Source organism: Heterocephalus glaber, unplaced genomic scaffold, assembly GCF_053883595.1.
Source record: "Heterocephalus glaber isolate CG9 unplaced genomic scaffold, H.glaber_assembly_v1.0 deba00000621, whole genome shotgun sequence".
Taxonomy (NCBI): domain Eukaryota; kingdom Metazoa; phylum Chordata; class Mammalia; order Rodentia; family Bathyergidae; genus Heterocephalus; species Heterocephalus glaber.
In genome coordinates this window covers 32,431,345-32,446,158 of record NW_028258153.1, presented here as the reverse complement: position 1 = coordinate 32,446,158, position 14,814 = coordinate 32,431,345, and the positions used below count along the sequence as shown (strand labels likewise).

At 40.2% G+C, this 14,814-nt stretch overlaps 1 protein-coding gene across 6 annotated transcripts in view; it reads left to right on the top strand.

The window, feature by feature from the left end:
• Spin1 (spindlin 1) overlaps window positions 1-14,814 on the top strand; it is a 98,072-nt gene that overhangs the window by 48,759 nt on the left and 34,499 nt on the right. For all 6 annotated transcript variants that reach the window (XM_087206344.1, XM_087206342.1, XM_087206345.1 and 3 more), the window contains one exon: window positions 1,688-1,736. In XM_087206344.1, coding sequence (XP_087062470.1) covers window positions 1,688-1,736 — 49 coding nt within the window. The remainder of the gene's footprint in view (window positions 1-1,687; window positions 1,737-14,814) is intronic.

The window sequence follows — 14,814 nt, the reverse complement described above, 5'->3', positions numbered from 1 at the left end:
TCAAGTTCATTGACCATTTTATCTGCTTCATTTATTGTACTATTAAATCACATTCAGTGATTTTTTTTCTTTTGTTGGTTGGTGTTTTTTTAATCATGCTTTACATTTTTCTGGTTTTCTTTATTTTCTTTGTGGTCAGTACTGTGGATCGAACCCAGAGCCTCAAGCTTGCTAGCCAAGCATTCTGACACAGAGCTCCATCTCCACTACTTTGATTTTTCTGTTTTTGTTTGTTTGTTTCTTTTCTTTTTTTTTGGTACCAGGGATTGAGCTCGGGTCCTTGCTCTTGCACAGCAGGCGGCAAAACCACTGAGCTAAATCCCCGGCCCCGATTTTTTTGTTTTAAGAGTATTTTTCTTGGGCCAGGGATTTAGCTCAGTAGCACTGAACCTGGTTGGCAAGTGCAAGGTCCTCAGTTTGGTTCTGGGTATGGGGCGAGTAAAGGTTCTTTTGTTTGTTTTTTGGTTTTTTTGGTACTAGGGATCAAACTCGGGTCCTTGTGCTTGTGGGGCAGGCAGTGGCACCATGGAGGTAAATCCCCGGCCCTTTTTCTTTTTTTGTTGTTGTTTTTCTTTTGCTTTTTGAGTTAGGGTCTCCCTTTGTAGTTCAGGCTGGCCTCAAACTTTTAAGTGAGCCTCCTGCCACAGCCTCCTGAGTGCTGGGATTAGATGTGTGCCACCATGCCCAGCTCAAGAGTATTTTTCTTTAAACTTTATTTATTGTGGTACTGCAGGGTTTTGTGCGTGCTAGAAAGTGCTTTACCAGTGAGCTACACCCCAGGCCTTACATGACTAATAATGTTTGGCAGAGTGTTGGGCATTTGAAGTGTTGTACTGGATCATATTTTTTTTTTTTTTTTTTTTTTTGGTACTGGGATTCAACTTGGGACTGTGCGCTTGCAAGGCAGATGGTGGAACCAGTGAGCTAAATCCTCAGCCCTAGATCATATCTTTTAAAGAATGTTGAATTTTATTTTGGCAAGCAAGTACTGGGGATGGATTTTTGTAGTAGCCTGTATTCCAGGGCTGCTACAACTTCCTAGGAAGGTAACACCAGATTTTTTGTTGTAGTTCTTTACTCATTGCCCAGGGTGTTCAAGACAACTTTACCCTTTAGTCGCTTCTCAGAATTATGTGCAAATTCATGTGTAGCCAAAACCAGAAGCCTCTACCTTCTGTGCAAATTTTTGGAGGTCCCCTTCAGAATGGCCAGCTCCCTCCTTTCCTGCCCTTGGTTCCATGTTTCCAGCCACCATTCCTCCCTGACTCCAGTCTGACTTGCCACTTGGCAAAGCCATAATGTTCTTTTTGGTTCCCCCTCTGTGTACACCATCCAATAATTGCACTCAGGAGTGAACTCAGGGTCAGTGAGGGACTAAGATCCAATAGACCTTCACTGCCAAGAACATAGTTCTATACCATTTACTACTTTCTGGCTACAGTTGTCACACTTTCAGTTCTGTCCACGTGACTCAGATTTTGTATTTTTAGGGGTGATTTGAGAGTAGAGAACTGGCTTTTACCGTGTTGTCTGCCTAGAATACCTCCTTGTTAGAAGTTAAATGAATTGTTTTCTTACATGTTGGGTGTCAATGATACACGTTTAGGACTTATGTAAGCAGTTATTCAGAAGTTCTAAAGTATTTCTTTACCCACTTTTCATTGACTGTAACTCACCTATTTTGTAGGCCATGCTGGAGTGTCTGCAAACATGATGAAGAAGAGGACATCCCACAAGTAAGCCATTCCAAGCCTGTTTTTAGATAGCATGTTGTGACCCTTCGCTGCTTGCTTAGTACATGGGAGCACTTTTTGCATGAGGGGGTTCTTAGCTCCATGGCCAGTGCCCAATGAGAAACATTGATTAGTCATTTCCCTGTCCCTTCCCTCTCCTTGGCTTGGCTGAAATGTACTAGCTCTGCCCTTCAGCTGTTGAAAGCCTTTGAGTCATAATCCTCCTCCCAGCTTACTGGGAGCTGATCTGATGACAGGAAATCGAAGTAGTGGTGAGAACAGTGGGTGCACAGTGAACCTCTCCTGCATCTGTCCTTGGCGAGGTTGTGCAGCCCCACCATAGGGCTTCTGTCCTAGTTTCAGTCCACAGTTACAGAAAAAGGGTGCTATCTTGTGCTGAAAGTTTGCCTGTAGTGTTGCCATACTCCATAACATTGTGTTGAATGAATGAATGAATAATAAATAGCTGTGTATTTAAAGTGAATTTCCAGTACCCCCAAAAAGTGATAAATGTGTTCTGAATCCTACAAGTCAGTAGGTGCCCCTGTACAGAAGTATCTTTTTTTCCTGCACTACTGTTGTTTTCTGGAAATACTACTCAACAGTCCATTGGGAGCTGTGAGAATCTTCTTAGTAACAGGTTACTAAATATGGAGAAAGCCCTCCCTTATCCTACAACTGCCAGAGGTGCTCAATGTAGCAGTTATTTGCAGATGACTCACTATATACCTTAGTCACTGCACTGTAGTGGCTGGAGAGAACAAGAGACCTCTTGGCCATGGAAGGTCTGGATAAATTAGAAGTGATTGAAACAAACATGTCTCCTGTTCACATGAATAATTCATAATGCATAATATTCAGGTTAAGAAATGACCTTGTAAAAATTTAAAGGTTACAAACATATTTTTTCCTGAGGTTTAATAAAGTATTTCTTAGATTTCATTCTTTTGCTTATTACTTTACATGTTTTTGCTATATTTGGTGAAGTGACAGTTTATGTGATATGTGCATACTCATTATCATGTCATTACCATGAATGGTAAGCCCTCTCTTGCTTCATATCAAATATATCAATAAAAATATTTATAAACCGTAAATATAGGGCCAGGGATTTAGCTCAGTGGTTCCGCCACCTGCCTCGCAAGTGCAAGGTCCCGAGTTTGATCCCCGGTACCAAAAAAAACCCCATAAATATAGGTAGTGAGAGCAAAAAAGCAACTGAAATATAAGCTTTGCAAGACCAAAATAGTTCATTTAAAACAGATTTTGTCACTTAAAATAGAAGACTTTGAGAATGTTTATGTACATTCTGTTAGCCATTTTTATACTTGGAAGGGAGTTTCCATGTACTTCTTCTGAGCAGTACTATGTATCCCCTTGATTCCCTAAATTATAAGAAGTTGCTGGGTGTGATGGCACACGCTTGTAGTCCCAGGATCTGGGAGGCTGAGGCAGGAGGATTGCTGTGAGTTCAAGGCCAGCCTGAACTACATAATGAGACCTTGTCTCAAAACAAAAACCATAAATGAATAAAGAAGGAACTTTTCAAAGTTCATATGCATACCAACTGAAAGAATCTCTTGTATATTCCTTGTTTTGGAGAACTTGACTTGGTGTTTTAGCAGGCAAACTTGTCTCAAGGACTAGAACACCTTGCTTTGGTTGGTTGGTTGGTTGGTTGGTTGGTTGGTTGGTACTGGGATCAAATTCAGGACCTTGTGCTTGGGAGGCAAGTGGCAGTGCCACAGAGCTAAATCCCGGGCTAGTACATCTTGCTATGTAACAAAAGGGAGAGATTGAAATAAATGGAGAAGTTATCATTTCCCTTTTCCTGTTCTCAGTGCAAACCTGGAAATGAATAGATGGATTTGAAAGACCAACGTAAAAGTTCCCACTTTCCCAAATGCTGGTTACTGATGTGATTAGAGTCGAGGGAGCAGAGATGGTTGCGTGGAGCTTTGGAGAGACTACCTGATGGCTGCTGCGAGTTTCCTGGGGCTGGTCTTAGAGCTGGTTGTGAAGCCTTCACAAATTCCTTAACTTGTTTGAAGCTCAGCTTACCCATGTCCAAAACCAGATATTAGAACAGTGAGGTTTTCAGCTTTTCAGCATAGATTTCATTCTGTAAATGGTAAGGTTTTTACAGAAACCAAATAGTTTAAAAAGCAGAGCTGTAGCTTCTCTCTTCTTAGTTACTTTCAGTTGTGACTAGAGGGATCTTGTGTTCCCCCTAGGGGTGGCATTGGGTTCTGTGATGATGGTCATAATACCTCCTCCTGTCATATCCCACTGTAGTGGCAGTGGGCAGTGGAAAACCCTCATAGGTAAATGCTTGTGATTGCCTGAGGGAAAATTACAGAGCATTGCCTAGAACAGTCCACCTGTCCCTGTCAGATCCTAGGACATACCCATCATACAGGAAATGACTTATAGCTTGGTCTCCTTCCCTTTGTCCTTTCCCTTCTTCATCTCCCCTTCCGTGTGTGCGTGTGCGTGCGTGTGTGTGCGTGTGTGTGTGTGTCGCGTGCGCCAGGGATCAAACCTTGGATTGGTGCATAAAAGGCAAGTGCTTTACCATTGAGCTACATCTCCCAGCCCTTGTATTTGATTTTAAGTCACTAGAAATAAGTTTATATGGTTCCTTGAGTGGGGCACTCTGATGTGTTTTAGGGACAACCTGATGGATAAGCCTGTTTGGGAGATACAGTAAAAGTATACCTTGAACCCGAGTTCAATACCCGGTACCAAAAAAAAAAAGTATACCTTGAGGGCTAGGGATTTAGCTCAGTGGTGCCGCCTCCTCTCTCTCAAGCGCAAGGTTCTAAGTTCTATCCCTGGTACGAAAAAAAAAAAAGTATACCTTAAAGAGAAAAATAGAGCTGGGAGACTGTTTAATATGAACGAACTTTGGGCTGGGGATTTAGCTCAGTGGTTCCGGCGCTTGCCTCCCTAAGCATAAGGTCCCGAGTTCAATCTCCGGTACCAAAAAATATATATATGTGTATATATATGAACGAACTTAATTGTAGTGGTCATTTTTATTTTCAACCCCCTCCCAATTGAATAGGGCATAGATTTCCATTTTAAGGTACTGTCAGAAAGGTTACCTGGGTTATGGTATGTTTTTCACTAATTACATTTAGAAAGTAGACTAGGGTCTACTAATTGCCAAATAGATATATTCCAAACAGTTTCTTTTTTCTTTCACTTTATAAGACACAGGTACTAATCACTGACAGAGAATGTCATTTGACTCTTCTTCCTTGTTATCCCTGGTATGGTTTCATGTAGTTTTTGTGATAACCCTGTCAAGTACAAATTGTGAGACCTTACTTAGATGAGGAAACTGATGCCATAGGGAGATTAAGTAACTTGTCCATGGTCATACAGCTAATCCTTGATTATATCTAGGACTCAGAAACAGGACATTCTCATTCCAGAGCCCATATTATTAACTGCCACATCATAGTCCCTGAGTCGAATGTTTTGTTCTGTGATCTGAAAAATGGGTTTTATCAGTCACAGACTTGTAAACTGGGTAACACTTGGTGCAGGTGTCTAAATGCACCATGGTGTTGACAGTCCCCAGCCCTCTTCTACATTTTTGAGACAGATCTTGCTAAGTTGCAGAGTTGCCAGAGTTGGGCCCCAACTTGGGACCTTCCTGCCTGCGCCTCCCAGAGTGCTGCTATTGCAGGCATGTGCCACCACCCCCATACTGTTGAGGGTCTTAATTTAGACCGTGTAACACTTTGGTCACCTTGCACTAACTTGTCACCTTTGGCTGCTGAGCAGCTTATGCGTTCAGGGCCCAATAATTAAGAGAGCATGGTTCTGGTTTGACACGTTCCCACTGCTTGAACCACTGGTGGTACAATGGATCTCATTGATTTTATCAGCCTTCTTACTAATAAAATAAGTATAAATTGATGAATCTAGTTGCTTGAATTTGAATACTGTCCAAATATAAATATTAATACTATTCATACTGATTTAAAATTAACAATTATTGGGCTGGGGATTTATCTCAGTGGTTTCACCACCTGCTGTGCAAGCCCAAGGACCCAAGTTCGATCCCCGGTACCCCCCCCCAAAATTAACAATTATCAACAAATTTATTTTAAGAAATTTATATTCGTGAATTTCTTCAAAACATTTTATACATAGTGCTGGCAGAATTGTGCAGAGTGTGCAAAATGTCATATTATGTTTGGCTTTTTTTGTGGCCACAGTGCCACCCATTTTTTCTAGCTTTGCTTTTTTTTTAAAGACAGTCTCCCTATGTAGTTCATGCTGGCCTCGAACTTGAGGTGATCTTCCTGCCTCAGCCTTTCAAGTGCTGGGATTACAGGCATATGCCACCATGCCTGGCAAATAATTTTCTGTAACATTCTCCACATGGCTTACATGCATTTCTAAATAACCTTACATAGAGTGAATTTTTTTCCAGTAGTTTGCACCCATAGCATTTCTTCACAGGTTAATAGTCCATCAGTAATTAATTTCCTAAATTTTAACAGGGAAATCCTACAAGTACCCTACTGCCAATATATATAATACACAGTTACAGCTACTGTACTGTACCACAAATTAGCTGTGTTAAAATTTTTTATACCATTTTAATGTTTCCCTTAAGGAACTGGAATATGATGACATCTAGTCTGCTAGATCAGTTCCTTTCTTTGCATTATTGTAATCAAAGACCCGCTGAGAAGCAGTACAAGCCACCCGATTCAACAGTCAATTCAAATCAGAGCCACCCAGCAGTGAGACATATGAATTACGGCCCATTGTGAATGTGTTTAATGAATAGTATGCTATTTTAATTACTACTTATTTTTATCTTCAGCATTTTTGGTGGAAAAAATTTGTATCTAAGTTGTTTATTAAATAAATTGGACAGAACTGCTATGAACAGAATACTTGTTTTTGGGAACGAATGGAATGACATTCTAAAAGTAGAATTGGTCTTGGCAAAAAAAGACAACAGAAATTAAATATAGGAATCTATGTCATTAGACTAAATAAATCTGCTGTTTTAAATAACTTCTGGCATCAGTTTAGCAGTAAATTAAGACTATTGTGACTACTGCAAAAGTGAAGTACTTGTCATTGTAGAAAAGTTTGAAAACACCAGCAAACACAGAGGGAGAAAACTGAACTGTTTTGAATTCCATCATCCAGTGAGCACAGCTTTTATAATTTAGTGTGTATTTTGAAAGTTTAAAAAATATCTTTGCCACAGCCAGGGATTTAGCTCAGTGGCTCTGAGCCTGCTTTGCAAGCACAAGGTCCTGAGTTTGATCCCTGGTACTGCAAGGAAAGAAAAATCTGTATCTATCTTTGCTGGGCATAGTGGCACATGCCTGTAATCCCAGCACTTGGGAGGCTGAGGCAGGAGGATTGCCATGAGTTCACAGCCAGCCTGGGCTACATAATGAGTTCAAGCCCAGCCTGAATTACAGAGAGACCCTTGTCTCAAAAAAAAAAAAAAAAAAAAAAAAATCTTGGGCCAGAGATTTAGTTCAGTGATTCTGCCGCCTGCCTCGCAAGCGGAAGGTCCTGAGTTCGATCCCCGGTATCAAAAAAAATCTTTATGAGTAATTGTGTGTAAAAATTTTTTTTCATGTAATATTTAACATTTATGTGTTTTTAAAAGCCTTTAAATTTTCCATGATTTTAATAGCTATATAATTAATTCATTGTAGCAATATACAATATACTATAATTGAACGGTGGTGCCTGTTAAGGTTTTGTTTTTGTTGGTTGGTTTTTTTGGTTTTTTGAGACAGGGTCTCACTTGTAGTTCAGGCTGACCTTGAATTGGCAGCAATCTTCCTGCCTCAGCCTCCTGAGTGCTGGGATCACAGGCGTGCGGTGAGCCACCCTACCTGGCTTATTGAGGTTTTTTTTTTTTTTTGAGTTTCCTCTGTTAGCTGTATCTTTTTTGCACGTCCATCAGTTTCTTTCTGTAAATTCCTAGATGTGGATTCACGGGGATATGGGTACTCCAGTGGTAAGGCTTTGGATGTGTGCTGCCAGATCGTTCACTTAAGAAGGTTGGATCTCTTCTGTAAGTAAATAGAAAATGGCACTGTACCATGATTTGCATTAAAAATGATCAACATTTGCTGTTTTTGTTACTAATAGAGACAGATCATCCTACTGGCAGACCAAGGCACTGAGAGATTTCTAGATGAAGCAGGTGGGGAGAAATTATGTCAAAACTGTGGCTGAAGTGAAGAACCCAAGTGCTGAAAGAGATGACTTGCACAGAGTGAACATTCAGAGTCGATCCTTAGAAGACTGCCAGGGTCAGAGATAGGAAAGGATACACAGGTAATGGCTTAGGCACAGTCTCCAGTCATTGAAGGGTGAGATGGAGTTGACATTGGAATGCAGGTACTAGGCTGTGCTCCCTCCATTTGGAGTCACTGCTCGCTTCCTGGCTACTGTGCATCTACCTGGATTTAGCTTCTGTCCCCAGAACCTGTGTGGTATGCAGTGACCATGGACTCTGACTTGGGCTAAGAACGTACACCGTAGCTACAGAGTGCACTTGGTCTCGACCTGCATCTGTGAGTACATATACCAGAAATCATCAGGGAACTGAGGAACACTGAGACTGAAAGAAAGTCAGTAATCACAACAGATAGGTGCACTCGGAGTCACCAGATAATGTGAAACAGAAAGGCAACCTGGCCTGAAGGAGCTCAGGAAAATCAAGGGGAATGAAAATTATTCTCATATATCAGAAAGCATGGTTATTACAGCCGTTCACTATTAGATGATAAAAACCAGTTTTTAAAAATTAAAAATGTTGCCGGGGATTTAGCTCAGTGGTTTCGTTGCCTGCTGCGCAAGCGCAAGGACCTGAGTTCGATCCCCGGTACCAAAAAAAAAAAATTAAAAATGTCATGTTTGACATATAATAGGCTGAATGTAAGAATTCTACCTAATTCAGGAACAATGGAGCTTAGGATTTCTTCAGGATGAAAAGAATGTGACAGCTGCTGAACTATGGAAGATCGATCTAAAAGTGCTAGCATCTGTTTAATGAGATCCTAACAGGGAATGGAGGAAAAAATAAAGAATAAATGTGGAGGGGCCAGGAATTTAGCTCAGTGGTGCCGCCGCCTGCCTCGCAAGCACAAGGTCCTGAGTTTGATCCCCAGTACCAAAAAAAAATTTGCTACATATCCCAAGCTGTCTTCAAACTCCTGATCCTGTTACCACACTTAGTTTTTTGTTTGTTTTTGTTTTTTGGTACTAGGGTTCGAACTCAGGACCTTCCGCTTGCGAGGCAGGCGGCGGAACCACTGAGCTAAATCCCTGGCCCTATGTAGCAAATTTAAGGACAGCCTTACTACATAACAAGATCCTATCTCAAAAAACCAAAACAGCACCAACTAAAATTCTTCAGATAGTAACAAAGTGAAAAATGATTAGGATCAAAGACCTAAATTTCAGTAGTGCAGTAGAAGTAGCCAGGTATGACTTTAATGTTTTTTCTTTTACCACGGGTTTTTTTTTTAGTTGGTTTTAATCATGCTTGCTTGCTTGTATAAGGAAGAAAAAGTAGAGGCTTTGATTAATTGTAGATTTTGGTACAAAAATGGAAGTGTAGGTATTCTTAGAAAGTTAAAAGTAATTACTGGAAGATTACAACTAAGATACCTTACACTAAAAACTTCATTTGATGAAAAGGAACCTCAGTCATTGTAACTATATACAGGAAGAAAGGGAGATAAATTTTCTTACTTAAAAGAAGGTGAGAAGATAAAATCCACCCAAAAAGGATTGTGTATCTTCAAAATTAAAGGATAATGGCTCTGTGTGGTCGCTCATACCTGTAATTTCAGCAGTCTAAGAGGCTGAGGCAGGAGGATCTCAAGTTCAAGGCAGCCTGAGCAATCTAGTGACTTAGGGAGGACCTATTTGAAGATGAAAAAGGACTGGGGATGCAGTTCACTGCAAACCCTATGGGGTTACTTCCCAGTGTCACAAACAAATAGTGATACAGGAGCCACTTTGAGCAGGCTCCTCCTGATGGGACCTGAAATTCTTATAGTGCATTACTATCCCTGGAGCTGACTGGCATGGAAACTGCTATTCTGAAATGTGATTGGAGGCATCTGTTAACCATTATCAGAAGGAACTGCAGATAATCCCTGTTTACAGGAAAATGCTGCTAGTAAATACAGGAAGGATGAGCAGCTGAATAGAAATTCTCCTGTTTCTGCCTGTCTCATTGGTTTTGTTGAAATTAAAAGTAATTAAAAATTTTATGCCTTTGAATCTAAGAAAGAATCCACTCTGGCTGGTAGTGCTATCCAGAGACGGAACTGGTAGAGCGCGAGCGGGCACATGCATTGCATGGGGGTCTGTATTGCCGATCTGTCTCTCAGCTCGTGGGGGCTGACAAGGCTGGACTCTGCAGGCCAGGCCAGCAGAAAGAGTGGTGCTGCAGCTCAGGGGCAAAGGCTGTCTGCACGCAGCATGCTCACAGTATGCAGGTGTAGATGTCAGTTCCAGCTTAGAAACCTTCACAGGTGACATCTACGCTGTTGCTTACCAAATATCTTGAGTAATGAGGCATAGCCAAGTTGAAACATAAGATTAATTAACACACTGGTGAAGTGCTGTATTTGCTTATTGTTTTGGAAGTAATAGTTGTTTGGAAATTGCGAAATGGTACATGTGGTTGAATCCTTACCTCAGTGAGGTCTGGGAGCCTACTTTAGCCTTTGCTCTAAGTCTGAAGAAAGCCCAGTCTATGGAGGAGAGTCATTGGGGTTTTGCCCAAAAAATCAACAGAACATATAATTATTTATTTAAAGGAGAAAATAAAGTATTGCCAAGAAGGATTCTTATATTCTAAAAGAGAAATGCAGTCTTCAGTAACTATTTTCTGAAAAGGCCAATTGGATGTCACTGCGTATTTCTAGAATTATGAAAATGTGTAGAAAATTTTCTTTGGGATTTGAGTGTTAGTAATGAATTACAGACTTCATGCTTTGTTTAAGCCTTTATCTCTCCATTAAATTTCAGACTGACGTTTGTTTTTGGTGCCTAGGATTAAATGCAGTTTTTCACTCATTTTTTATATGATGTATAGTTGTCCTTACTGTGAACAATTTTTTTCTATACTTTTAAGTCAAGAGGTAGGGTAAGAACAGGTGACAGGTGCACACTACACTTGACCCTTGAGCAACATGAGTTTGAACTGCATGGTTCTTCTTAATGTGGGTTTGCGCAGGGTGGGATTTGCAATGGTTTGAAAAAAATTTGCAGAGGCATGACCTTTGTAGCCTAGAAATATTTTAAAAAATGAGAATAAAGGTATATCATAAATACATAAAATATGTATAGATAATAGTCTATTATTTGCTACCATAAAATACACAGATATTTGTTACAAAAATTATACAAATGCCGAGGAACTGTACACATTGCCATTCTCAGTGGTGAGAAGTGTGGATGAATGTAGATGCAGCACTAAGTCCTAACTAACTCACAGCAGCACACGCTGTGCCCTGTCATGGTATCAGTGTCACCCTTTGCGGTGCCATGTCTCCAGTGTTGTATCACTCAAACCACTGGACAATGCTAATTATACATTTGAGCAATTTAATAAGTTAGGTATCTTAGTAAAAGGTTCATGTGTGTTTTACTATATAGAATACATAATGTAAAATATGTTAATTGACTGTATTAGTAAGGCTTCTGGTCAACAGCAGGTTACTTGTGGTTAAGTGTAGAGTTGACTGTGCTGGAGGGTTGGCTTCCTAACCACTCGTGCATTGCTTGAGAGGCAGCTGTATTGTTCTGTGCCTGGTCCCCACCATTTGTTTTACAGTTAAATACATGGATTGTTTCTGTCTCTCCTGTGCTGAAGCCTGTGTATGAGTCCTTGATTATTTGAGGCACATGAGCCTGTAACTTCTTCAGGAGGCATTCGTGAGAACAGTATTCCGTATGTTCTTACACATTGATAACAGTTTTATCTGTGGGACCTTTGTACTTGAAGGTCAGCATATAATTCTTAGCTGATTATAAAATCCTTGGCTTACATTTTCTTTGAAAATGTTCTTCCCCTGAGAACAGTAAGCTTGTTAACCCCATTGTCTTCTGGCATAAATTGTTGCTGCCGGAATCTGATTTTATTTACTTTATACATAATTTGATCATTTTGCCTGAAAGCCCAAAGGGTGTTATTTTCTTTTAAATCCATTTACTAAGATAAGACTTAACACTAGTCATTCTGGGGTAGATTTCCCATGGGTTACATTTGTTCAAGTTTTACTTTAGGAAATTTTTTTGAATTACGGTTTTTAACACCTTTTTTCCCTGTTTCTTTCATTTTAGGTTGTAGGCACTTCTATTACATAGATGTTGTATCTGTCACCATCTCTGAATTCATTTTTACTCCAGCTGTATCCTTTTCATCATCTATTCCCTTTATAAGCTCTCATGTTATCATTTCCTCTTGTTCCTCTATTTAGTCTTCTTTAATGTTTTTGTATTTAAAAAATTGCTAGTTGCTTCTTTTCTTACATCTTAGCTGTGTCATTTCTGAGCTTTTCTATTTCTGGTATATGTTCCTGTATTAAGGTTCTCCAGGTAAACAAAACTAGAGGGAGATAAATACAAAACAGATTTGTTCTATGGAGTTGGTTCATGTGGTTTGGAGGCAAAGATGTGCTACAAACTGCTGCCTATGAGCATTTAAACTTGCACTGTTATGTGTTGATCCTCTCAATCTGCTCATGTAAGTAAGAAGGGGTGAGATCCCAGGATGGCTTTTCTATCTTCAGAGCTCTGCGCCTGCCTCTGCTATTTTTCTGGGACATATTTAAAATCCCTCCCAATAGCCATCTCTGTCACCTTTTTGAGATCTGCCTTTTGGTATCTCCCCTCATTTCCTCTGCCCTCTAATCCTACTGTGCTGAGGATTTTATTCTCACTCAGGTGCCCTAAGGGCAGAAGCAGCCCAGTGGTTTTCTGGCCTCTCAGTCCTGCACTTAACCATGGGGCACCGTTTTTGTTTTTTCTTTTTTTAATGGGGCACCTTTTTAAGTCTCCCTTCTGGGTGAATACTTCTTGATGGCAGTAGTGTCCCCTCATGTTTGTAAGAAGTTCTCTTTGCCATCCCTCCAAGACACCTAACTTGGCTGAATTTATGTAACTGGTCCAGAATAAATTATTCTTAGAATGTATATAGTACAGCTTTAAATATTACAACGTGCAATAAATTGTTCTTTAAAATATTTGTGTTACATGTTGGGTGTTAAGTACTTGTGTTTATGGTTCACTAGATGAGCTTTTTATCCATACAACTGAAAGGGAATTCGTTTCTGCTTTCATCATTTTCCACTCTTGGCATGTATCAGCATCTTTTAGATTGGTTTGGGCCTTCTGCTCGCATCTAGACCAAATCTTGTCCTTTGTCTTCAGATTTGAAGGTGAAATGATTTTTTTTCCTGATGTGGAGCTGATATATTGTTTATAAGCATTATGTATAAATTTTTTAGTTGCTCATATTCTAGAAACAATGTAATTTGATGTCATTTAAATAATTTGTAATATTACATTAAATATTTGTCATAAATTATGTAACTAAGATTGTGTTTAGAGAATAATACTGGTATTACACATTGTTATAAGCCAACTTGAACTCGAATTTTAGTAAAAGTTAAGTGTCTAGGGGCCAGGGATTTAGCTCCGTGGTTTTGCCACCTGCTGCACAAGCGCAAGGACCCGAGTTCTATCTCTGGTACCAAAAAAAAAAGTTAAGTGTCTGGTTTATTCATGCTGTTTAAATCAGTAGGAACAGAAATTTTAGAGTGTTGTACTAGGTGAGATTGAATAGTTGTACATTTCTTTTACTTTCTTTTTTTTTGGTACCAGGGATTGAACTCAGGTCCTTGTGCTTGCGAGGCAGGTGGTGAAACCACTGAGCTCGATCCCCAGCCCTGTTATACATTTCTTTTAGGCTTGAAATAGATGAGTATCCGTGTTAGTCAGCTTTCCTGTCCCTAAGACACAATACCTGATGCCTACAATTTTAAGGAGGAGAGAATTAATTTAGCTCATGGTTTTAGAAGATTCTAAAGATTTAGATGATCATCCTACTCCAAGGCAGAAACCTCATGGTAGGACGAGGCAGAGCAAAGCTGCATAATTCATAGTGCTGGGGAAGCAGAGCCAGAAAAATCACGCAGTGGGCAATACATCTGGGTGTATAGTACTCAAGACCACTCTTCTGTGACCCACCCAGAGACCCCCAGGTGTGTGCTTTACTAATCTGCTAGGTGTTTCTTAATCCAGTGAAGTTGACATATCAGGAATAATAATAGTCACCATCTACCCCTTGTCAACTTCACATCCAAACACATCTCCCTAAACCATACTTTATGGGTAAAGAAAATAACAAGTTCATAATTTCACCTGATGTAATACAACTATCCCACTTTGAACCAGAAACTCAATAATCTCTCCCCTAAAGTCTCAACATTTCCAGGATTTTTCAAGTCCAACTTAGGACAAATTCTTAGCTGTGAACCTCTGTAAAAATAAAAAGCAAGTTATATAATCCCAATGTACAATGATACAGGGTAAGCATTCCCATTCTAAAGGAGAGGAAGAGAGAAAAGAATCAGATCAAAGCAAGACCAAAACTCAGCAGGCTGAGCATTAAGTCCTATTGCCCCATGTCTGATATCTGGGGTACATGGAAGTGAGATGTGAATTCCAGAGAGTATGGGCTGCCCCAGCCCTTTGGATTGGCTTTGCTCATGACTTGAAGCTTTCCCTAACAGATGTTCCATGTTCCTGCCACCTTAGATTTCCTGGTGTCTCCACTGCACCTTTGGCTTCATTCTCATAGCTTCATTCACTGCCCTCTGGGGATTCCTTGCCTGGTCCCCCAGGCCTTTCTTTGAAATTTGGTTGGAAACTTCTTTGACTCTACAACTGTTGTATTGTGCATGCCAATAAAACCAGCATCCCATGGACAAAAGTGAGAGTCACCTGCTAGCTCAAGCAGTACCGGACCCCCTTTGCCTATGTCTGCAGCAGC